The sequence below is a fragment of the Bidens hawaiensis genome, unplaced genomic scaffold (assembly GCF_021521415.1).
Source record: "Bidens hawaiensis isolate Kalapana, Puna unplaced genomic scaffold, B.hawaiensis_p1.1 tig00061245_1, whole genome shotgun sequence".
NCBI classification, from domain to species: Eukaryota; Viridiplantae; Streptophyta; class Magnoliopsida; order Asterales; family Asteraceae; genus Bidens; species Bidens hawaiensis.
The window spans coordinates 1-26805 of NW_027501028.1; the positions used below are offsets into that span (position 1 = coordinate 1).

The 26805-nt window shown below is 29.7% G+C and overlaps 2 protein-coding genes, 1 long non-coding RNA gene and 1 pseudogene across 3 annotated transcripts; 3 read left to right on the top strand and 1 right to left on the bottom strand.

Annotated features, from left to right (window-relative positions):
* Positions 1-207: 207 nt before the first annotated feature.
* Positions 208-5769, bottom strand: LOC143603323 (replication protein A 70 kDa DNA-binding subunit B-like; annotated as a pseudogene).
* Positions 5770-16565: 10796 nt separating this feature from the next.
* LOC143603324 (uncharacterized) lies at positions 16566-17993 on the top strand. The gene is made up of 3 exons (XM_077080147.1): positions 16566-16836; positions 17445-17656; positions 17735-17993. The coding sequence occupies exons 1-3, from the start codon at positions 16639-16641 to the stop codon at positions 17976-17978; spliced, it is 654 nt and encodes a 217-aa protein (XP_076936262.1). The 5' UTR covers positions 16566-16638; the 3' UTR covers positions 17979-17993.
* A 517-nt stretch (positions 17994-18510) lies between these two features.
* Positions 18511-20545, top strand: LOC143603325 (uncharacterized). Its single transcript, XR_013148035.1, has 3 exons — positions 18511-19061; positions 19141-19232; positions 20059-20545. It is a non-coding gene; the product is annotated as an uncharacterized LOC143603325 (long non-coding RNA).
* Positions 20546-23427: 2882 nt separating this feature from the next.
* Positions 23428-24756, top strand: LOC143603326 (root allergen protein-like). The gene is made up of 2 exons (XM_077080148.1): positions 23428-23641; positions 24357-24756. The coding sequence occupies exons 1-2, from the start codon at positions 23458-23460 to the stop codon at positions 24650-24652; spliced, it is 480 nt and encodes a 159-aa protein (XP_076936263.1). The 5' UTR covers positions 23428-23457; the 3' UTR covers positions 24653-24756.
* Positions 24757-26805: the final 2049 nt, after the last annotated feature.

Consider the following 26805-nt stretch of genomic DNA (forward strand, 5'->3'; position numbering starts at 1 on the left):
CATAAACCTTGGAATGAATCCAAGATCTGATAATAGTTCTTAAACAACAGAGATAATTAAAAAGACTTCAAAATAACATAGAAGAACATTAAAAACATAAACATAAACACTTCATTTTTTGAGCTTGGGGATTAGCAGGGCAAGCTTGCCATCAGAAACAGGTTTGGTGGTAGACATATCCTTAAGTTCAACAACATCGTAAGTGTTCATCAAATTTTTCTTGAAACTTGGATTTTTGGATTTCCTCTTAAAAGTTGCGGTGTCACAAACATCAGGCTTCTCAATTTGTTTGTCATTACTTTGTTTTCCAGCTGGAGTAATGACATTATCATCTATAATTTCAACAACAGCCTATAAATTTATAAAATAAGCTTGTAAGTAAATGTTGCATTTTCTATTAATAAATTGAAAATTTAAGTTAAATTGATAGTAATTACCATTGGTTTGAGAGCTTGGCTTGAGTCAATACCACCAAGATTATCAACCTAATATGTATTTACAAACAAAGAATGAAGTTCAAATATTTAAAATTATATTTATATAAGGTTGAAAAAAATATGTAATACTGTAAAGAATTGACATAATTTTAACTATATAAAGGTCATACATTGGGGTTCAGTGTGTCTTGAGACTGACTATCATCCAAACAGTTGGTCAAACATGCGGAGTCATCAACCTTTAATTGGAAAAATTTACCATCACAGTTTGTTGGTGAAAAATGTATGTTGAATATATTTTTATGTAAATGTATTACCTCAGAATTGTTGGACTTCTTATTAAGCTCAAAGATAATATCAGCATCATCAATGACTTTGGAAACACCAAAAACCCAGAAGTTGTTTTTTCTAATTAAACTCGGTAATATCAATCCGAAATGCAAACTTTTTCCCCACAAGAACATCGAACTCATCAGGATACAAAGCTTTATCACCACCCTGTTTTAAGTAACATTTTACAACAATATTAACATCAAATAGTTATTAAAATTAAAAATATAAGCCAGAAAAAATTATAAAGTAATAATGGTATCTTATAGCAGCATGTTTGTCAACTAAAGCTTTAGCAGAAGTGTTGAGAATTTTCGAAGCTTCTCTGTCAAAAAACTGTCAAAGAAACACTTCCTGTAGAATTCTGAACCACCAATGGGAGTTTCAGCCTGCATAAATGTGACATTCGTCAATTTCGGGTCACTTTTGTTATGTAAACCCGACCCGTTTGTAACCCCGAACATTTCAAATATATAAAATATTGGATCTTGTCATTTAAAATATATAAAATATATAATATATATATTTTTTTTATATTATGCATTGTTTGACCATTTAAACATACACATTTTTATGCAACCCATAAAAGAATCTTTATACCCAACCCTTCACTCCTTCCCTATATATACACACCCATCTTCTTCATTTTACTCTTGCTACATCTCCAAAGACTCTCTCAAACTCCATAGATTCAAGGTTGTTATTTCTTATGTATTCTTGAAGTTTTGACTTCTCAAGTCAAACTAACTATAGTCTTTCATTCTAACTTGTTCATCTAACATTACTAACTCTTGAATATGGTGGTACAATATATATATAATACACACCCCTTGTTTCCTTTATTTGTTACTTCACCGACTTTGGTTGGTTAAGTTTCGAATGTCATAAGGCAAGGCTTCATGGAGGACTTCGTGTTCTTGATATATATTTACACACACATAACTTATTATACATATCACTTATGACTAACTTCTAACCCTTTAGTTTGTTCATCTTATTTACAAGTTCCATGGTGTGGGTTTGTATAAGACTAACCTCGGTTTAACCGAAACTAGTCCAAACCAAAAACCGAACTTTTGTTTACTAGTTTTGTTAAAATAGTTGTTTAAACATGTTTATTGCTAGATTTGAGTTTCAAAAATCATTTTTACAAGTTCTTTGATATTAAGCATATGGAATCCATCTATGAACTCGTTGGGAGATGGAAACCGAACTAAACCGAAACTTTTGCTTAAAAGACTTGTAGATAACTTTTTTTGTTGTAAAATTTAAGTTTTCTTCATTTATAAACCAATATACAAGTTCTATGATATTTGGGCATGTAGAAACCATCTATGAACTATTTGTGAGATGGAGACCGAACTATACCGACTTTTACTCGCTTAAGACACACAAGTGTGTTTTTAGTTATCAAGACTTGTATATTTCTTTAAAAAATAGTTTACAAACTGATTTTAATTATTTTCTTAAGTACTTGGAATAGTTGGATCCAACTTGATCTCATAACATAGTTTGGACCGACAAAACCGAACACTCGCTTAACGTGCGTTGTTAGTTCTAAACAATAGATCTACGTACTTGGTTAAGTGTTAGTATGTTTTAATGAGTTATCTCATAACAATTAATATTTTGGAAAGTTGACTTTGGGTTCGACCATTTGTCAAGACCCGAACCGACAACCCGAACACTCGTTAAAAACCTGTTTTAGTATCTTTAGCCTAATGGAACTTGCATTTTAGCATTTTCCCCACCTTATTACTTAACATTGGTTAAGTAAATATTAAGGTTAGATACTTTAACCCGGTTTTGTGCAAACTTACATTTTTAAAAAGGGTTATTATTATAAATTCTTAAATAGTTACATTTTAAACCTTGAACTTTAATTGATTAGTTTTTTGCAACAATTATTTTATTTAAAGATCTTCAATACAACCTTTCTAAATCCAAGACTTTCTTTTATTTAGGCTTCATACGTTAAACTCGTCGTTCCGGCAAATCTCCAAATAATCAATCTTTCAAGTTTATTACTTGAACGTGAGTAACTTCATACCCCGTTTTCTATCTTTTATTTTGGGGGTGACATTTCAACTTATCTAAACTAAATGTTTTATACTTGGGTCTTAAACCACAAACGTTGTTGTATACCTTACTTGAATAATTGCTCGATTTGGTGTTCTATGCTTATTTGACTATGTGTTTATCGCTTTTGGATGGTGGAACTATAAATCCTAGACCATTTGGCAACCCCTCATGGCAAGGTGTCGTTAACGTAATGCAATTAACGATAACTATAAAATCCTAAATTATTTGGCAACCCCTTATAGTTGGGTGTCGCTAACTTGTTAGCGATAACTATTTATCCAAGTTTATAGCTATTATTTATGGTTTTGTATACTAGTTTTGTGGCTTTTCATACTATATATCAATTGTTCAAACTTATGAATTGCTCACCAACCTTTGTGTTGATAAACTTTATTTTATGAAATGTTACAGGTTTGCATCTAGGTTGATTATGGAGTTCGGTGAAGAAAACATCACAAATACCGTTAGGATATTAGCAAAAATGAACAATATTTGATTTGCTATATTTTGTTATATTTTGTTGTATTTGAGTTATGAATATTTGGTTATGTGACATTTTCGATGTTATGAAATGAAATGAGTTTGTTAAATATTGTCGCTTTAAATAGTGTCATGCGCTTATGAGCAATCGTTGCACCCCGGCATGTTCCGCCGCCTTTGGTCGGGGTGTGACAATAAATAATAAATCATGTAACATACTATGATTATATTAAAAATATGATGATAAAATTTAAATATAATATTACCTTTCAACAACTTCAATAATAGTATTATTGCAACTCTCTGTTTTACATTCAAAAACATCTTCTTGATCAACCAAAACACCCACAGTATGTTCATCACTATCACACTTTTTTGTAACCTTCTTGTGACAAGTTTTACAAGCAAAATAATACCAGGGCAATTCTTCTTGTATCATCCGAACAGTACCAGCAATAACCACAGACTTCACCTATATTTATGTTAACTCTATTATAACATAACATAAATATTAAATATTAAAAAAAGTCAAATAAAGTTTACCTCATTCAAAGTTATCTCAGCTATGTTAACAAATTCGCTCCTTACAACATATTCATCATAGAGGGATAAAAACATTCCAGATAACCTAGATGATTGGGTGGAACATGATGAACCAGCAGAGTTTTGAAGGAGGCTGATAAAAAATGAAAAATTTAGTGAGTAAAATAAAAAATATGCAAAATCATATTATATTGTAATATGAAACTTTAATAATGAATGTATAAAACCTGTTTTGAAATGAAGTAATTTCAACAATGCCAGAATTCACAAATAGCTTTGAAACATTAAAACAGTTGTTTACATAACCGAAACGACCAAAGTACTTCAATGTGCCAAACTGGAGTACAACAACAATAACACCATTTTCATTTCTGTTTTGCCAGTGCTCTAAAACAGAATCAACATAAGAATCCAACAAAGAAAGGTAAATTGAATTCATCCTTGCAAAACAGAATTAAAAATAGTATTTCAACAAAAGTGGTTACAAACTAAATTTATAATAATAAAATATTAAGACTGAATACATACTCAAGATCTTGAAGAATGACATTCACTTTCTTTGTGTCTTTATCCTTTGATGTCTTGAATTGCTTCAGATCTTTGACGTCAGCAACAAAACCAATAACATCTGGAAAAATAATTTGTGGATTTAAATATAAAAAGTTAAAGTACAGAGAAATAAAATAATTGTACAATATAAAATCTGTTTACCTAAAGCTTGATTATCAGGAACAGTTTTTTCAATGATATCCTTAAAATCTGTGAAACAGAATCCATATACTGGACCAGAGAAATCAAAACATGGGAACACATCATGTCCACAAAAATACCAAGCTTGTTTTGGTTGTTCACATATTTGTACTTTAAGTCATTCAAACCAATCGTAGGCCTCACAATGTAATAACAGTCTACAAAAATAAAATTAAAGAAGTGTAAATAAGATTTAATCAAAAAATGATTTAGTGATTTTAAAAAAACTAAAAGCATAATCTAAAAAAAATAAAAAATCAACATATGATATTAATTATGCAAAGTAAAAGTAATATTAAGTATAAAAAGAGGATAATATTATAAAGAAGCTGATTCATTAATAATATCTACAATTATTTATTAATTTTAATAATAAATAAAAAAAGTTGGAACACAAAATAGGTTATACTCTTTTGAATAAAAATGGAAAACTACAAAATACAAATAACTTTAATTCACATACAATTTGACAAATATTCCTAAAATTACTTAAAGATACATACTAATTTTTTAACATATGTTCAAATATAATACAAATACAATGAAGAAAAAAATAGAGTGTAAATAACTATTAAAAAAATTAGTATAAAGAATTATAGTAAATGTTATCAATATTTACTACAAAATTATAATATAAATTCTAAACTAATATAATAACAAATAAGAAATCAACATATGATAACAACTGTGCAAAGTAAAAATAATATTGTTGACTATAAAAATAAAAGAATGGTAAAAATAACCGGATTCATGAAGAAGACTTTCAAATTTGGGAAACCATCTTCTAAGAACATTAGCTTGTATTGTGGTTCCCTGTAAGTAAAAAGTATAGGTCAAAAAGATATGAAAAATAAAACAACATAATTTAAAAAAAATGTATAAATTAAATGGATTAAGATATACCTGTTCATCCACAACAATCATTTCAATTGAGTAAAACTGATTTGGATTATTATACAAAGGCTGCTTCCATAAACGGATTACACGAACTTTGACAGTGTAATCACGACAAGCCAAATCTAAATCCTTCAAATAAGTGATGTTTCTGTACCAAAATAATATGCAAAAAACAAATTTATTAATTATAAGCTGATATAAATAAAGAATGCATTACAACATAAAGTATTAGAATATACCCGTGCTCCATGACTTCACAAGAAAGATACAATACAGAAATTAAAGACAAGTGAGAGGTGAGCGTGCAAAATTGTGAGCATGTGGGGGAGTATTTGTAGAGGAAAAACAACAATCTATTTTAGGCTATATGAAAAATAGAAGGCAAATCTTCTTTCTTGATTTGATAAATTGTTAACTAAATTGGGAAAGATTTTCTCTAAAGAGAACTTTATTAAGACTAAACAAATATAAGTTTGTACCAACTTTTACATAAACTAATACATAAAAACGGTTAAAAACAGAATGCATCAAAATATCCATAAAATATTTACAATATTTTGAAAAGACTAAACACTTTAAAAGTTTAAGTTTAATTAAAAATATAAACTACAGTTTATAATTTTCAAAATATAGTTATTACAAATCTATGATTATAAAGTTTCAGATTAAAAATTTATAATTTTCAAAATATAAACTATTGTCCCAAATATATAGTTTAAGTATTGAATATTTTTCTTACAATTTTAAAAAATTTAAATTTAATATTCATTATATATGAAAAGTTTATCAACATATTTAAGTAAGGTCAAGCTTAACTTTCTAAAAACAATACATTAAAACGGATAAAAACTGAAAAACATGAAAATATCCAATGGATATTGACAATGTTTTGAAAAGACAAATCAATTGAAAAGTAAAAGTTTATTTTAAAATCTAAAATATGGTTTGTAATTTTTGAAATTTAATTATTGTTAATCCGTGAATGTAAATAAATAACAACAAATATATACTTTTAAACGAAATTGAAAAATGTACATGAGAATTTAATTAGCCAGATTCTTGATTGGAATTTTAAACAGGGTCAATGGGTGATAAATTATATGTTTTATTTCTTATAACATAGAAAAAAACAAAATTACAAATCTGTGTATAGAAATTATTGTCCCAAATATATAGTTTTAAAGGTAAATGGAAAATGTATATGAAAACTGAGTTAGCGAGGTTGTTGATTGTAATTTTAAACGGTGTGAATGCTGATTTATTTCTGTTTTATTTATTATAGCCTTATATTTTATTTTATTTTCATTGTTAGTTAATATCTAAAATTAGTTGAAATATATATCGAGTATTATTCTTACGTTTTTGAAAATTTAAATATAATATATAATATTCATTATATATGAAAAGTTTATAAACATATTTAAGTAAGGTCAAGATTAACTTTCTAACTATTTGCAACTTTTAAATAAAACAATACATTAAAACGGATAAAAACAAAAAGCATGAAAATATCCAATGAATACTGACAATGTTTTGAAAAGACCAATCAATTGTAAAGTAAAATTTTATTTCAAAATCTAAAATATAGTTTGTAATTTTTGAATTTTAATTATTGTTAATCCGTGAATGTAAATAAATAACAACAAATATATACTTTTAAACGAAAATGGAAAATGTACACGAGAATTTAATTAGCCAGATTCTTTGATTGGAATTTTAAACAGTGTCAATAGGTGATAAATTATTTGTTTTATTTCTTATAATATAAAAAAAAATCAACATTTTATTGCTATATAATCTCTGTAAGTAGTTGAAATAGTTGAAATCAACATTTCATTGCTATTTATCTTATGTTTTTAGTTTCTTATAGTGTAAATGTTATGTTTTTCTTTCACCTACAAACTGTATAAGTAGTCCAACTAATTTTGACACATTTTAATCACTAATATTCTTTCACCTACAATCTATTTTAAGCTATAAGAAACATGGTAGATAAATATTCTTTCTTGGTTAGAGACATTGGTTTCTAAATTGATCAACATTTGAAAACTTTTGAAAAAGATGTCTTCTAATAGTGTTTATAGATTGAGTGAATATAAAGATCCTAAGTTTTTTTAAAGTTGAAATAAAACAATACATAAAAACGGAAAAAAACATAATGCAATTAAATATCCAACGAATATATCCATTTTTTGAAAAGAAAAAATACTTTTAAAGTGTAAATATCTATATTGGGATTTGAAAATGTCTTATTCAATATCGTAGTTTAGTTTCTTATAGTGTAAATGTTATGTTTTTCTTTCACCTATAATCTGAATAAGTTGTCCAATATCTATTTTGTCACATTTGAATGTTTTAATATACTTTCACCTACAATCTATTTTAAGATATATGAAACATGACAAAAAAATATTCTTTCTTGGTTAGAGAAATTGGTTTCTAAATTTGGAAACATTTTTGGAAAGTTATGAAAAAGATGTCTTCTAATAGTGTTTATAGATTGAGTGAATATAAAGATAATAAGTTATTCAAAAGTTAGTCCAACACATTCTAACAATCTTGAAATGGTCAACTTGTCCTCATAGTTGGAAAAATATAGAAATTGTTTATAAGTTGTTCAGATATTTAGGTAAAGTGTCATACATATTTTGTAACTGTTTTTAAAGTTGATATACAACAATACATAAAAAATAAAACAAACATAATGTATTAAGGTTTGAAAAAAGAAAATTAAAATTCATTGGAAAGACTGAACAACTGACATAAGTATACTTTTTTTGAAAATGAAAGTTTTTTTTTTGTAATATAATTTTATTTGGAAATGAAAAGTCCAACTTTCAAAAGTAGATCAACTTTTTAAAAGTTGAATTTTGTAAAGATCTCCCTTTTTGAAAGTTGGATTTTTTTAATATATTTTAGTTTGAAATGAAAAGTTGATGAAAAGTAGATCTGCCTTTTTTAAAGTTGAGAGATAATCATATCTTTGATTTGAAATGAAAAGTTGATCAAAAGTAGATCTATCTTTTTTAAAGTTGAAAGAAAATAAAACATTAAAAAGATAACAAAAAGATTGTATTGAGCTTTGTAAAGATTTGTAAAGAATATTGACGGTTTTTTGAAAATAGTGAACACTTTAAAAATGGTTTTGTAAGTCAAAATAAAATTTTTTATTTTTAAAATATATGATATGTAAATCTTTGATTACAGATTATAATAACAACAAACATAGACTTTTTAAACTCAAATTGAAAACGTATAACATAATTTACTTAGTCTGAATGTTGCTTGGAATATCAAATACTCAAAATGTTGACAATTTTCGGACTTTTTTCATATAGTGTTTTCTAGTTTGAAATGATAAATTTATAAACCTATTTAGGTAGGGGAAAATATTAACTTTCTACTGTAAATTTCTACTGTGATGAATTTTAAAATATGTCAGTCTTATAAAATATATAGTTATTTTTCATATATTCTAAATATTTCAATGTTTTCTTTAACTTATAATCTCTATATGTAGTACAAAAAAACAATAACCTTTTTAAACAATAAATGTTGATCTAAATATTTAGCATTTAAAGAAAATTCATCATAAAAAGGATAAAACCAAAAATAATAACCTTTTTAAACAATATTATAAGTTTTTGAAAATTATAAATTAGAAATATTGCATATATAAAAATGATAATATAATTCTTAATTCTTAAATAATAACCTTTTTAAGCAATAAATGTTGATCTAAATATTTAGAATTTCAAGAAAATACATCATAAAAAGGATAAGACCAAAAATAATAACCTTTTGAAAGACTATTAAAATTTATTGTAAATTTAAAATATTGCATATATTAAAAAGTATTCTTTTTTTATAAACACTAATAAAAATTATAATCATTTTGTTAATTCCTAAAAATAATTATCATTCAAGAATAATTTCAATGTTTTCATTAACTTATAATTTCTATATGTAGTACAAAAAAACAATAACCTTTTTAAACAATAAATGTTGATCTAAATATTTAGCATTTAAAGAAAATTCATCATAAAAAGGATAAAACCAAAAATAATAACCTTTTTAAAAAATATTATAAGTTTTTGGAAATTATAAATTAGAAATATTGCATATATAACAATGATAATATAATTCTTAATTCTTAAATAATAACCTTTTTAAGCAATAAATGTTGATCTAAATATTTATAATTCCAAGAAAATACATCATAAAAAGGATAAGACCAAAAATAATAACCTTTCGAAACACTATTAAAATTTATTGTAAATTTAAAATATTGCATAACCCTATATGTAGTACAAAAAAACAATAACATTTTTAAACAATAAATATTGATCTAAATATTTAGCATTTAAAGAAAATTCATAATAAAAAGGATAAAACCAAAAATAATAACCTTTTTAAACAATATTATAAGTTTTTGGAAATTATAAATTAGAAATATTGCATATATAACAATGATAATATAATTCTTAATTCTTAAATAATAACCTTTTTAAGCAATAAATGTTGATCTAAATATTTAAAATTTCAAGAAAATACATCATAAAAAGGAAAAGACCAAAAATAATAACCTTTTGAAACACTATTAAAATTTATTGTAAATTTAAAATATTTCATATATAAAAAAGTATTCTTTTTTTATAAACACTATTAAAAATTAAAATCAATTTGTTAATTCCCAAAAATAATTATCATTCAAGAACATTTAGATGAAAAACATCATATACATCATAAGAGGATAAAACAAAAAAATAATAACCTTTTTAAACAATAAATGTTGATCTAAATATTTAGCATTTAAAAAAAATTCATCATAAAAAGGATAAAAGCAAAATTAATAACCTTTTTAAACAATATTATAACTTTTAGGAAATTAGAAATTATAAATATTGCATATATAAAAATGAGAATACAATTCCTAATTCTTAAATAATAACCTTTTTAAAAAATAAATGTTGATGTAAATATTTACATCATAAAAGGAAAAATTATAGTTTTTCAAACGTATTATTTTATGTTTTTGTTTTTAAAATATGTAATATGTAATTAATTTATTCTAAATGAAATATTATCAATTAAACTAAAAAAATACATACTTTTAAAGAGAAATGTAAAATTGAGTATACCTTCACACCATAAATCATATGAGAACGAAATTTCTTAATGTGATTCTTGCTTGAAGAAACATATTGTAATCTGTAAACATATGGAAATCAGATTTTGTTTAAAATAAGTAACTAATATAATAAATTTAACTTTCATAACACATACTATGAAGAAGATAACTTACTGTTTGAAGAAATTGAATTAAACAACATGATATTGAAGTCCAACAATCCAGAATGCAGCTAGGTTGATTTGTACTTGCAAAACATTGAAAACAAATTTGGAAATTAATTTGAATTAATAAATATGTAAAATAAAATTTTAAATTACTAAATTATATATAGAGATTTAAACAGCAAAACAGTACCTGTTCATCGTCATCGTAAATCTTCAATGTTGAGAATACGCCTAAAAAATATGGTAAAAATAATGCAAGCCAAAATGATCAATTAAATAAATATAACTCTTATTTTTCAGAATATAAAGAATTAAATTAATTATAAATTCAACTACACATACCTTGCAAAACATAATATTGATTCCAGCAAAGCCGATGTGTACTTGGAACACAAAATACAAAAATGTTAAAAGTAAAATAGAAATGAGAAATATAGAAAATGGAAAATTAAAAAATTAAATTAAATATTTTATTTGAACAGGATAACAGTGCCTCTTTATATTCATCTTCATCTTCACTGTTGAGCATATGAATCTGAATAGACAACATAAATTTATTTATTAATGAAAAATAAATTCACAGTTAATTAACATGACTTAAGTACACAGTATGAGGCAAATTAATAAAACCTAACATAAAAAAATTAATTGCGCTCACCTTCAACAAAGACGATTTACGGAGGCTTTAGATGAACTGACCGTAAAAATTTTCCCTAAATATTAAAGAGATAATAAATTATTTAAAGGATTAGAACATAAGAACAAAATATTTAGAGAAAATAAGAAATATATAAACACATTAAAAGTCACCTTGAACAGTGAGGTTTCACGGCGGCAGATAGCAAAAAACGGGAATTAATGAACACAACAACAACTGAAGTACTTGATTTGTCACAAGATCTGAAATATAGTGAAGATCACCAGATCCGAAATATAGTGAATATCTAAAGATCCAGTGTGGAGAAGAGATGTTTGTGGATCTGAAGATCTGAAATATAGTGAATATCATAAGATCCTTTGTGGAGAATAGATGTTTGTAGATCTGGTGTGGAGAAGAGAGAAACATTGGAACGGCGGAGTGAATGAATGAAGGAGAGAGAAGAAGAAAAGAGATAGGGTTATGGTTTTGAATGACGGAAAGAGAAGAAGAAAACCCGGTTCAAAGAAAGAGGCGACGTGGAAGCGTAGTTTTTGAACACAATATCAAAATGGTTGTGGAGCTGACACGTGTCCCAATTGAATATGGTAGTGACACGTGTCAGAACCTGTTTTCTTTTATTATATATAGAGATATATATAAAAGTTTTCAATTTATACACTAAAGAAATTAAACTTCTAAATTAATTTAGCCTTTTGTGTAATTTGTTGATCTTATTCTTATTATCTTTCTTATACACATGAAGCAACAAAATATAGAAGCAAATATGAATACCTAAATAAAAAAATATATATATACATGAATTTTTTTTTCAAACCCAATACATACCTCTTGGATTTTTTTTCTTATTTCAAACGAGATAACGTCTTTGGTGTAGTTTGACCATCATTTTTTCTATTTTTTCGTATTTGTCTCAAAAATATTTATCCGATTAGGTTATGAATAATCAACAATTGTCAAATAAAAGGAATTTTGAAATACTTATCAATTCTTTGAACTGGGTGTGAGATACGTTAGCTTTATTAGTCTCCACATAATTGACCTAGAATTCAATTAATTGGGTTATGAAATTAACGATTGGCAATCACACGGGAATTTAATAAAAAAAATGAGATGAACAAGCATTTACCGTTTTAGCATTACTACTGTGCTTAGATCCAACAAATTTACCAACTAAAATGTTGTATAAAAAAAATTAAAAAGTATCTCTTCTAATAAAAGACTATAACTTTGGCCACTTGTCAAGCTCATAGCCCTCCTCATCATTTTTCAACAAATTTTCATATATGACTCTTATTTTTTAAGTCATTTCAGCATATCAATCCAAGTTTATGTTTATTAAATGTAAATACTAACTGATTCATTCATTAACATTATGGTGAAATAAGGAAATATCAAGTAATTGCAAGTCACAAGTAATTGCAAATTAAAAAAAAATAAAGGTGCATTATTGTCGAAAAATTTGAATTTGTATGGTAAACTACAAATTGTTTTTAAGTAGGGATTCAAATCGCAGTGCATAATTTTTTATATAAGATTGGTTTCAAATTTGGATTTAAAATTTTCTCACATGCATTTGAACTCATGAAATGTGTATTTTCTTAATTTTCTATAAACATTTTGTATTAATATTACAAACATGAAGAATACCCATTATACATGTATATCTTGGTGTTTAGCATTAAATCATTGAAGTTGAATAGTATAATTATAATCTATATGTATAACGATTTACTCTATGAACTATTTTTCATCTATTTATATGATTTTTTTTGTGTAGTATAAAGGGTTTTAGCAATAAGAAAATCAATATTTCGTTTCCAATATATTCTTACATAACTCAGACCAAGATGCTTTAGAAACATATGTTTTATGACTTGATTTATACTTTTTCTATACATCCAAATATATTTAATTTAATATGTCTTATAAGATAAATTACTTAATTAAAAGCATTTGATATTTTAAACCAAAAAATTTGGTTCAGCCTCATTCCATTATTTTCGTTTTTCAAAAATCATTTAGGATATTAAAACCTAAAATATTGTTATCATCAATTATTTACATAATTTCTATATTATATTACCTTATTAATTTTATTTTTATACAAATATAACGAATTGAGGTTATGTTAGTGTTACATGTTGGTTAGTACAAAATTAAAGTGTTTATAATGGTTTATATTCAAATAATAAAAAATAAACAACCGATTCATTATATGTGAAATGAGAACAATCGACTTGGACTAAATCCTAATAACGTCAGCGACTAAGGCTTAGCCTTTAATGCCTAAAAATATATATGATTTCAAAACTAAAAGTTTATTTTTGTTGACCAGAAACCTAGAATTCTAACCCAATAACCAACCCGAATTACTTCAGTTCAGGTTCGGGTTAGTATTTTCTTGGGCTCGAGTTTCTCGGATCGAGTTAGTTTGGGTTCGGGTTTTCTTGGGTTGAGTTTCAGGTTACGGGTAAAAGTGACAGTCCTACTTCCAACTATTATATATACGAATCACTACCTTCACTTTATGCAACTTTAAATCTTCTAAAATTCTTCTAACAAAGATAATCACTATTATTTGAACATGGTTATAAGGTTAGTATGTGTTTGCCATTTTCCTGGCAATTACATTCATATGAATGAAACAAATTATTTTGTTATAGTTTAAGTTTTGGTTTTATGTTGCTTAATTATACAATTTTTAATTGTAAAATATAAAATCAATTAAAATTTTGTCATACACAGAATATTAATGACAACAAATTTATCATGATCAATCAATTTCAAATTCTAAAGATTCTAAGGATGATTATAACATCAAAGTGTATGTAATATGATTTTTGGGATAATCGTGTTTTTTTATAAACATGAGCAGATGTTCTCAAATGATGTCATATTAATTGATTAAAAGCTAAGATATTTTATGCGTATGAATATTTTTTTAATAGTTTCATGGATATATTATCGTTTATCTAGAGTTGGTATGTATTTGAAAAACTTTTTTTGTCACACTGACAACTATACGTGGCTATTTCAAGAGTTATAAAGAGATCTATATGTTACCTTATTAAGAGTTACAAGCAGACAAAGATTTTGATTTTTGATAAACAATGTATACCTACTAATACAATCACAAATGTAGTGTAAAAGGAAGTTTTTACTTATTTGTAACATATTTGTGTAATCTTAGTTATCTAATTTCTTTAATTTTAATGTTAATTGTAATTGTATTAACAATATATGATCAATTTGTTGAATGTATTTCACTTAATGGTTGAAGTTAATTTTTTCATAAATTACCCGTGTATTACACGGACCTCAAACTAGTAATATATAATCAAAGTCTTGGGCAATTCTTAAACGCAACAAATATATTCATCAAAAGACATAGAATATCTCAGTAGTTTTTATGATAAACGACTGTCACTGTTCTTTGATCGGTACTACATAAATGAGTTTTTTTTTGTCACGTTCTGAAAGTTGTTTAAAGAGGTGTTATATTAAGTTTTAGATAAAACTAACAGTGGCTAACATTTGATAAGTGTTAAAAAGTTAACTTGTAAATTTAAATTAACAGAATTTACCATTAATTTTTGATGTGGTAGGATTAACAACACACTTGTAGTAGTGACGCTTCCCATTGTTGATATGTAAATAAAATATCAAAAGAATATAATGAGATGTTTTTTTATTTTCGAACAATAAACTTTTATAAACAAACAAACACCGAGCAACACAACAAAAACACCTCAACACCGCCTCCACAAGATGTTTTTTTTTAACATTGTAAACATGTATGATATTAAATAAAAAGTAATCCAAAAAAGTTTGTAATTAAACTTAGTAATTTATATGCCATGACTTCAACGGTAGAGATCCCATGTATGCAAAAGCATTTTTTCTTGATTAAGTTGCACTTTAGCTTTCGAGTATTATGTAACATGTATGTGATAGAGTGTTCAGAAACTATCATACTTCAGTTTGTTTTAAATATATTTGTGCACATATGAGAAATAAAATGTGACATTTGGTTTACTTTGTAAATCATCATCATTATCGTACTCAGTATATCCCACCAATAGCAAAGCTATGTTAAGGTCTGAGGAGGATAAGATGTAGACAACCTTACCTTTACCCCATAGGGATAGAGAAGCTGCTTCCGGTGAGACCCCGACTCGATAATAGTTTTGCATCAAACCTTAGCATAAGACACATAGCACTCAATCATCGGGACACCGGCTGATTGGTGCATGTACCCTTGTCTTTCGGCTATCAACGTCACCACATGATGCCTGATTAACCTTCCACCACTTTTAACGTTATTTTCACGAGATTAGTAAAATAATGTCAAAATTAGTGCAATTTTACTTTTGCCCACCCGAGGGTTTACACATATATACATTATATGCGCGCACCGCTTTGTATATAGTTATCAACTATGAGCTATTATGCAAAGTTAATGGGTGATAAGAGGTCGAATTTCTCTTTTTACCGTTACCAAGGATATAATTTTTTGCTAATGATTTAAGTTCATACAAGAGCCTCTTATCAAACGTTAACCGACCCACCCCGTTTTTCAAACTTATGTGACTCTAAAAGAGCTCAATTTTAAAAGTCACTTTGGGCCGCCAAAAAGATTTAGTTGACCCTCATATTGATAACAACCAGGTAGACATATAAGTCATCTTAATCATTCTTCTCACATTTTATATTACCTTATCATGCGTTTACAACTCTTGATATTTGAGTAATCTATAAACTTTTCAAACGCTTCATGATAGAAAAGAGATCGTGGATTAGCAAGTAAATTATTTTGGATATACTTCATGAAAGTCTGCTTTTAATCAATTCCATTTCGTATGTTATCCATGCATATCAAACGTTAACTTAGCGATAAAAAAGACGTGATCTATCCTTACTAGTAAAAAGATTATAAAAGCCTGCATCATTAATGAGAAAAAAAAGATGGTATCTAATAAGTAGCTTATCAAAAAGTGAAGGGATCATTTCTGTAACATACTTGAAACAGAATTTAAACTGCTCCAAGACCCAAATTGGCTCTTTCCAAAACCCTAAGAAAAAAATAATTTCATAAACCTTCAATTCAAGTCAATAAACCAATCAAAAACCTGCATATTGATTCTCCATTGTGAAGTTTATATGTCGAAATCAAGTCGGATCCGTGGCCCGAAGGACAGGTTTTACTGCCCACCGGCGATGAGAAGGTACAATCAGCAACAACAGCAGCAGCAAGTAGAATCTGCAAAACATCAAGAGTTAAAGGAGCGTTTGGTCACTAATTTGGATCGCTTCATGAAGCATACCACTCCACTTGTTACTGCACAGCATTTCCCCAAGGTATTTATATTTTACATATTGTATGATGATTTACTCTGTTAGGATTATGACTTTATATACCTGTTTTCTGTTTGTGCTTTTATACTTGATTATACAACAGTTAACAACTAACAAGTGAAAGAATAAGCGGATACATTGATTTTCTTTACTTTGTACCTCTTGTTAGTCTGTGCTTGAATAAGCTGTTTCTGTTTTTGAATCATAGTTATCAAAGGCACTAAGCGCATATAATCTTCATATTATGAAAACCAAAAGGTTCAATGATCATTGTTCTTGATCCGTCATCAATACTAATAGAGCTGTTGTCAACTTCAAGGTGGGCCTCGCCTGGAAAAATGGCCTAGGCGCAATGAGCGAGGGCTTTTTATAACCATGTTTTAAATCACCTGTTTATTTAATTTTCACCTGATTTTTTAATATATAAGTCTGTTTTTTATGTTTAGTTGTGCTATAATCATATAAGTATTTTTTTTGTAAGTGTGTTATATGAGTGTTATCTGTTTGTAATCTGTATGCATGAGGTGAGGGATTCTTTCATGTGTTTCAACTTTTAGTTTGTTAAATGATGTAATAATATGGTTTTGATTTCTGGTCATTCTTATACATAGACTAGCATAAAGGGATGGAGGAATCATGAAGACGATTACCACCCGTACTTCTTACTTGGCGATCTTTGGGAATCATTTAAGGAGTGGAGTGCGTATGGAGTTGGAGTTCCTTTGGTGTTAAACGAACACGATTCTGTTGTTCAATACTATGCACCGTCATTATCCGCAATTCAACTTTATGTTGACCCAACCGCACCTACAACAAGCATAAGGTAACCTAAATCTCTATATCTGAAAAAGGGTACTTTCACTTTGATCCATCCGCACCTACAATGTTTCATTATGTATAGACGGGCGGGTGAGGATAGTGACTATGAGTCATCTAGCGGTGATGGCAGCAGCTATGAGGCGGGCGGACCTGCTCCAGTGGCCATAAAAGATTCTTATGACGTGGCGGAAATAAGGAACCCTCCAGGTCTTTTAGTTTTAGAGTATTTTGAACGTGCACCACCCTTTCAGCGTGAACCGCTTGCCAGCAAGGCAAGTCATTCAACTATGCAAATGGCCTATGCAATTTTTTTTTTGATGTTTTAGAAGTTAAGATCACCAATATACCTTTATCACCATCAAGATAGTGTTAAATAGCCTAGATTAGAACTGCTATTTATAGCGACTTTAATGTGACCACCTAAATGCTTTACAATTTTGTATAGATTTGTTAATAATGTATGTTGGTGTCATTTTAGAACTCCATAAAAGTTAAGAACTTATAGAAACTCATAAAAACCAATCATTTTAAAATTTTGTCATATATTAACGTTGTTTGAGACTAGTTTTACCATATGTTATATATAGATATTTTTATTATATATATATATATATCACAAGTTTTCTTATATGTAAAATTAGGTAATAAAAAATTTACATATATGTAAAAAAAATTTAGATATGTGTAAAAACTAATTTTTATAATTGTAATCGTAAATATAGATATAAAAAGTGATAAAACTACACTCAAATAACATTAACATACAAAGTTTTTTATAAAAAACGTTAGTTATTAAGAGTTCCTTCAAGTTCTTTAAAAATTTAAGAGTTCTTTAATTATACTCGTCCTGTATAATAAAGCATTCTTATAGTTGAGAATATTAAATATAGATATTAATATTGTGTTATAAAGGTTTAGTTGAATACGGGCCGTAGGCCCAAGACAGGTTTCTAGGGCTTTATTTCATTTAGATATTGATAGTTTCACCTCCATTGTAGTTGATTCAGTTAAACATGTTGTCACTTTCTCGAATAGAAAATGAGTTGTGACTAGTATTTTAAATATTAAAGCTTCATCAATGTAAAAAATATGCGTTTTTCCCATTGTTTTACAGTAATCAGAATTTTTCAAACACTCAAATAACTTATCTGATTATTTCAAGTTACAGCTTTAAATTATCTCATGCAATAACTTAAACATTAGTTATTGAATATTACATTAGTTCGCAAAGCACATCAATACAACATCAATCCAACTCTTAAATCAGATGTAATTTTAATGCGTGATACACAATTTTTATTTTAATATACATTTCACTTACAGATATCGGATCTTGACTTCAAGTTTCCTGAACTGAATTCATACAGGAGCTGTGATTTGACTCAGTCAAGCTGGCTCTCTGTAGCTTGGTAAGCTTTTCTTTTACTATTTTCTATACTTGGTTTAAAAAGATCCAACTTGTTGTATACTTCTACCCTCATTTTGTAGGTACCCGATATACAGAATACCTGTGGGCCCATCTCTCCAAAATGTTGATACAAGTTTCTTGACTTTTCATTCCCTGTCAACACCCTTAAGAAGTAAGACCCTCTTTAACTGGTTTCTATACTTTTTTTCAAATGGGTATAGTACAAATATTAAGGTGACCTTCACGGAAAACTTCACCCAATTGTTCCCAAGTGTTCCAATGAATTCGCTCGGTTATTTTTTGTCATTAGGTGTTTCTATCCGACTATCCTCTATAGTTTTTAAATGTTTATTTTTATTTTTAAATTAAGGGAGGCAGGTGAAAGCTTGGGTCGGTTTTGGCCCAAAACCGTAATCGTAACCATAACCATAACCATAACTGAACTATCAATTAACTGGTGAATGATAACCGATCAGTTATAGTTAAGTGGGCTATGGTTAATTGGTTTTACAAGTTGATTCGGGTTGGTCATAGACTCATAGGTTGGTTAATTGCAAACTAGAATTGGTCATGAAATGTTTGGGTCTGGCTATAATAGCCCAAAACAATGTAATGTTTTGAAAGTTTGGGGTTGCAATGTTTTAGCCACTAAATAATTTGTTATTATATATTTGGGCTTGAATAAGAATAATTTGAGCTTTACCATTAGATATTTCTAAATTTTTACCAAGTCTTTGTGTTTGGATAGGTTAAAGCTAGTGGTTGAGGTCGGTTAACCGTGGTTTACTAAATTGTGGGTTGGTTCGTTTTCTGGATTATGGAAATAAGAGTAACCATATCTAACCCGTTAATTTCGGTTATAAAAAAAGCCAAAACCGACCCATTGGTTTTTTTGTGATCGTATCAGTCGTAAATTATTTATAAAGATGTGGACAAAACGAGTTCAGGGAAACATATATTTACCCGCTTGATCAAAATGGTGTCGGTTGACCATCCAGGTACAGATGGGAACGGGGTGCACCCTCGTGGATTAACAGCTAGGCAGGTTCATGAAGCCCGAATGCCATGTCAACTCTCGTTACAGATATTTGGTCTCGCTGTCTATAAGTTCAAGGATGCTGACTGGACCAAAGATGGAGTTCATGGGACTGAGAAAATAAAGTCACTCATAAATTCAACTGACAATTGGCTAAGGAATCTGGATGTACATCATCCAGATTATATGTTCTTTAAAAATCATTGAAACAGGTAAATGGAAATGATCATTTTGTTGAAAACTAATATGATAGTTTAGTTTTGGTTTGGTTAAGGTTTCGTTGAACGATGAAACTTGTGGTTTTGATAGGTTTGTACAAACTTGATCAGTATGTGTAACTAATGTTTCTCTGGCTAAAATAGAAACTAAATTTTTGCATAACCTTTTAGGGGTTTTCCGTTTACTTTTGTTATTCTTCTTCTTCTTCATCATCATCATCATCATCATCATCATCATCATCATCCTCAATATATCCCACAAATAGTAAAACTATGGTAGGGTCTGAGGATGGTAAGATGTAGACAACCTTATCTCTACCTTTTAGGAATAGAGAGGCTGCTTCCGGTAAAACTCCCGGCTCGATAGTAGTTTTGCATCAAGCCTTGGGCATAAGACACGTAACACTCAACCATCGGGACACCGCTGGCGCCGATTGGTGCATGCACCCATGTCTTTCGGCTATCAACACCACCATATGATGCCTAATTAACCTTCTGCCACTTTTAATGTTATTTTCACGAGATTAGTAAAATAACGTCAAAATTAGTGCAATTTCACTTTTGCATGTACTCTTGTTATTTCACGAGATTGGTGCAATTTCATTAACGTCAAGAATTCGTGCAATTTCATGAGATTGGTGCATGTACCCTTGTTATTCATTTTGTTTATTTCTTTTCTTTTTTTTAAACGGCTAAACAAATTCTTCAAATGGGCTACTGGCTTAATTCACAACATTGTGATACACTCGTGTTTCGATCCAGGAAAAACCCTCACCTAAGGCCAATGCCCGTGAACACTTGTCTGAAGGCACGACAGTGCAGTGAGGTAAAACTTGTTCAGTTCAAGGATCCATCTGTGAAAGCCACCTACACGTATAGTCTTTCATCATCACCCTGTTGCCTCTGAAATTAAATGTTGGGGCAGGAATTGAACCTACTTACGCATTCAGCGATGGTTGATGCATTTTAACGCGCCAAGTACCGATAATAAGTTTGCGCTGGTTAACTCGCCCGACATCGGTTACCCATCCGAGGCAGGTTAACACATCAGTCGTACATTGTTGCTTAAGCGTCTGACACGGGTAGTTTTTTACCCGTTGATGCCGCTTAATGCTTTTGATGTCAATTAATGTGTCTAACGTCGGTTAACGCGTTCGACGTCGATTTACGCATTTAAGGTTTTTACGTTGGTTAACATGTCCGAGGCAGTTAATGCGTCCGTCGTCGGTTAACGTGTCCCATCCCCGATACTGGTTACCACGCTTGGTAACGGTAAATGCGTTTGACGATGGTTAAAGTGTCTAACGCCAATTAACCCATCCGGCGTCGGTTAACATGTGCGACTCTGGTTAAAGCGTCCGACGTCCGACCTCGGTTAACATGCCCAATGCCTTTCAACTCATTTGGTAGGTTGCGACCGTAGTGGTAGTTTCCATATTTTTCTTTTTTGATAAATTCTAATTCCTTTGAAAAAACATTCAATTGACCAAGCGCATTTTCAAATGCAAAATCTTTTCATAATTCCAATTCCTATAAATTTCATTTCCTCTTAGAAAACTCTCAATACAATTACTTGAAATTCAATTCTTCGATAAATTCCAATTCTCTCAAAAAAGAATTTTGAACTAAACGCTTCCAAAGGGACGCGGATGAATGAATTTGATGCGTTTATAGAGAATGATATGCTTTGTGTAACAGGTTATTTCATTTCATGAACCACCGAACACGTTTAATTTTTATTTTGTGATAGTGATTCACTGGTTCATTCCATTCTACTGACTATTTCTGTGTACTAAGCACTACCGAGGATTCTGTTTACGCAAGAACACATTGACATTTCTTAGAAATAATGCAAGGGAGAATTCTTATGGATGTAAGTAAAGCAGGTGACGAAGTCTTACTCAATTCAAGTGGCCATACATATAAATCTAAATATATTGGCAACCAGATATCTATTACAAAAAGGATAATTAATTAACGTGGAAAATGGTTATAATAAGAAAATTGAAACACATTAGAAAGATATATGTGGGTCAAAAGTAGTGTGCCTCAATACTCAAAAAACGTCAAGTTAAACTAATTCATTTTTGTTTTTGATCATCTTGTGTTGCTAATTTCTCGAAAAGAGTCAAGATAAATTATATATGTTCACTTTATATATAATTATGATAAAAAAAAAACCCTTAAAAAACAACTTTCACTAGAGCACCTTTAACAGACGATCCTGGACCACATAAAGTACGTGGAAATTTGTTGTGATCGATGTGAAGGAGTGACACAAAATAGAGTGAGAAATGCGTTCTTCCACACAAACATCGTTGGTGAGGTCAATGACTCAAATACTTGAGGAATGGGAGGTACGTCCATTTGTGATTGTGGGGAGGTAGAAAAATATGAATATGTTGATGAGACAAGGCCAACATGGAATAGAAACGAGCCACCCGCTAAGTCCTCCGAGATGCTCTTACATGATCTCTTAGTTGAGGAAAACATATTTTGGGTTTCTTCTCGACTAACTTATAATTATTATGTTAACGAAATGATTATTTGATTAAACCAAAAATAACCTGTAACTAAAAAACCCCAAACCTCTTATGCATGCAATTTCGTTCTTTTCCCTCTATAGCCATGACAACACAGCCACTTAACTGTCACGTTGACCTAATTCTACTTCATAGCAATGGATTCCATGAGAAAAACAGTAATGCAGCTAGGGATTTGATGTGAACAAGTTGCAATTGATATTAAGATGATAAGTTGGACCTAGTGGAACAAAAATTCTCCTCCTTGCCATGTAACTGCATTTTTATTTTATTTTATTTTATTTTTTTCTAGCTCTCACTTGTTAATAAAAGCCGTTTAAAAATTAGTAGCATATAGGGCATATATCAGGGTTGGTGCTAAATAAAAGATATGAGATATAGGAGGACAATGACAACATAACTACTTTATATAAACCAAAATATGTATGTCTATATTCTCCAAGGGTCAACTAGTGTGTGCTCTGATCCAACGAACCATCGAATAAACATATTTTACAACGCTTTTTTCCAAGTCCAAACCACTACAAATACCCAACATTCCAACAATATTTGTATTCACATCCAACTACAACAATATTATAAAGCTCATTATTGTTCATCATGACCACTGCTGTTTCGACTGAGGTTGAGATCTCTAATTCATTTCCTGCCGATAAGCTTTTCAAGGTTATCGCAAACTTCCATACGCTCGCACCCAAAGTACTTCCAGAAGTGTACAAATCCATCACGATTGTAGAAGGTGATGGGGGTCCTGGAACAATCCAGAGTCACGTTTATGGTGACGGTAAGAATTAATCGCAAACATTAAAAGTTACCATCCAATGTTTATACAACCGGCCAACATTACTGGTTCACTGTTTCGTACTCAAAAACCGGCTAATACCATAATTCAATTAACAGGACTGTAATAAACTGTAAAACACAGAGTTATATTTACAAGAATTAATATTAATATATATATATATATATATTTAAAGTAAAATAAAATACCAAACATGTTAAAGGAACATTTTTTTTAACAAAAAGAGATTAGAGAAGCAGGGTCATTATTTTCGTATTTTAGTTAAAACGATATACATAAATAAAGTTGTAGTCCAATTGGTTAAAACTGTTGAAAAACATCTGCAACCAAAAAATCAAAATCAAAATAATTAACCGAGCTGAAAACCGGCGGTTTTGTTTTATATTGTCAAAATTCATTATTTTTTGGCCAATTTTTTTTCTCAAAATTTTCAAGCCCGAATGATAAAACCTAAAAATTGTAACCGAAGCCGGTCCAAAAACCAATAAAACCAAAACTGAACAGTTTTGACATTTCAGTTTTGGTTTGGTTTCAGCACAAAACCAAACCGAACCTAATCATGCACACCCCTAGAGTGCAACTAGTATGCCTACTCATAGAATGCTTACACGTGCTGAAGTGGACGGCTAGGGTTCTTGGGTTCCGGTCCGGTTCTAAAAACATTGTTTGTATGTTACTGATCGGGTTTGTAGTGCAGCTCTACCATACACAACATCAAAGCAAAAAATTGACGCAGTTGATTTGAGCAACCTTTCTGTCGACTACACGGTGTTTGAAGGTGACATATTGTCAGATTATTTAGATTCGATCGTTCATCATATTAAGATCTCACCAACAGCTGAGGGGGGAGCTATGTATAAGCACACTACGGTCTTTAACTGTAAAGGTGAAAAAAAGCCAACAGAAGAGTTACTTAACCAAACCAATGAAGGATACAAGAAAAGCTTTAAGGCATTTGAGGCTTACGTTGCTGCCAATGCTGAAGCATTTTGACTTTCATTTCATAATCAACATGCTTGTTTCGATTTGAAATGGTTTCATGTGCGTTTTTCTATTGTTGTTCTGCACGAATAAATGAATATCATTTTGCAGCAGAATTTTTTCCTGTAGTACGTTTGGGCTCTATTTAATTTTGATTGCCTACGTTTAGGTCATTTGTAACACGCAACCGTCTCCAAGAGCTCGATGGCTTCATGAACCAATGCATAACTTATAGAACTGGGCCTAAAAAATTCAACTTATAAACTGTAAAATCCACTAGTAACCAATCATATAATTTTGTTTTTTTATTTTTCAATTTTATTCATAAAGGGTAGTTAAGTAAATTGTTACCCCATGTATTAGGAATGGTTAAATCAGGAATGGTTAAATCTCTCGCCAAAAGATCCAATACAATAATACTTTAACGTACAATAGGTACGTGAATCCCTTTTTTTCACGAATCGATCCATGAAATCACATCCCAACATCTCCTAATCGTGAATACATATCCAATTAATCATTGGTTCACCGAAAAAAACAGTTTTGGATCGTTAACTGATCAATTTTATACTTTTTTTCACGAAAACCGTTTTTGAGCGTTTTAGGTTTTTGGCTGAGCGTTATAGTTTTTGGTTGAACATTTCTTAGCGTTTTAGTATTTTGCCTTTGAGCGTCTCGCGTACTTAAGCCATCTCTTCAGAATAATCTAAACCTAGACAATCAACACAGACTCAATTAAGCAACATCGGAAATTGTCCTGCAAATATATTATAGTGAGAAAAAGGTATAATATATGTAATAAGAAATTAATGACTTTCCGTACACAATTGCACACTTGTGATTTTGTAGGATTCGTAATCTTGGGATTCTTTATTTTTTTTGAACGGCCAACTAACTAACGCCGGGTACCCTGTACGTGGCCCCAATTGGCTAAAGGTAGCCCGAGCCGGCCACTAGTCCGGACGGACGGAGCCCCTAGTGGTCCACCTGTTGAGGGATTCACCGGATAAAACCCGACCCCCACGCTCGCCAAACGGCACGACAGCGAGGAGCCGGTAAAACCGGGTGAGATGACTCTTTATAGTTTCCAGAATGATATAACATGAAATGATTTTATGGTTAGACGAATTAGCGAACACTTTCATATAATTGTTTAATTGTTTTTGTATAATATCAAATCTTGTTGAATTGTTTCAAATAGTTTCCTCAACCTTAGCGAGGTAATGCTTCTACTGTACTTCCTTATTTTTTTTCTAGTTTATTTAAAGATAGATGTTTACTGGTCTTGTCATTTTTTGTTGATGTAGTCTCATAATAATTAAAACAGAGGAAATCCTTACAGAATCACCCAATCATAAAAGATAATGTGGGCATCTGCGTGGCCGAAATCATGGACGAATCGATCAAGTTTGTTAATCGCAGCGTTGCTCAACGTGGTGAGAGAAATGTGAGTAGCAATTGAAGAAAATAAATAGGATGCATATATGTATCCAACTTGAATACATATATGTTAAAGAGTATAAGTACGTAGTAACAAGTTTCAACTTTTTATTTTTCTGTTTATCTTTTCTTGAATCATGAAGAACATGAGCAACATGCACTAGGATATATGTATGTGTATCTAACAAGATATACATATTCACAAATTCTGGGTTTTTGTTACAAGCTTTTATTATATTTGTTCACTAAATATGTATCCGGATTAGATCATATATGTACCTAAGTAAGATACATATATGTACCCAAGTAAGATACATATGTGTACTCGTATGATGTGTGGGTGAAAACATGTGTTTAGAGTGTGTAATCTCGTGTATGTTACTTGTTTATATGTGTCGAACACGAGTACCTTGAGTGTTTTTATGTTTACATGTGTGCGGAGCTTAGCGGAGTTAATTTGGAGTGTTTAAGGATGAAGAAATCAAGTTTACAAGAAGAGGAGTAACCGAGAGTTTAACCGGACGATCAAAAGTCGAAGAAAACGGAGAATGGGCATTTAGCACTATAGCAACCGTAGGCTACGGGTGCCAGACCGTAGCCTATGGTCTGGGTATTCCTGATGGTGCCGTAAGGCAGAGACTGGAACCGTAAGATACGGTGACCAGGCCATACGTTACGACCTGGTCTGACAGGCTTTCTTATTTTGGCTTGCTTTCTTCAATATT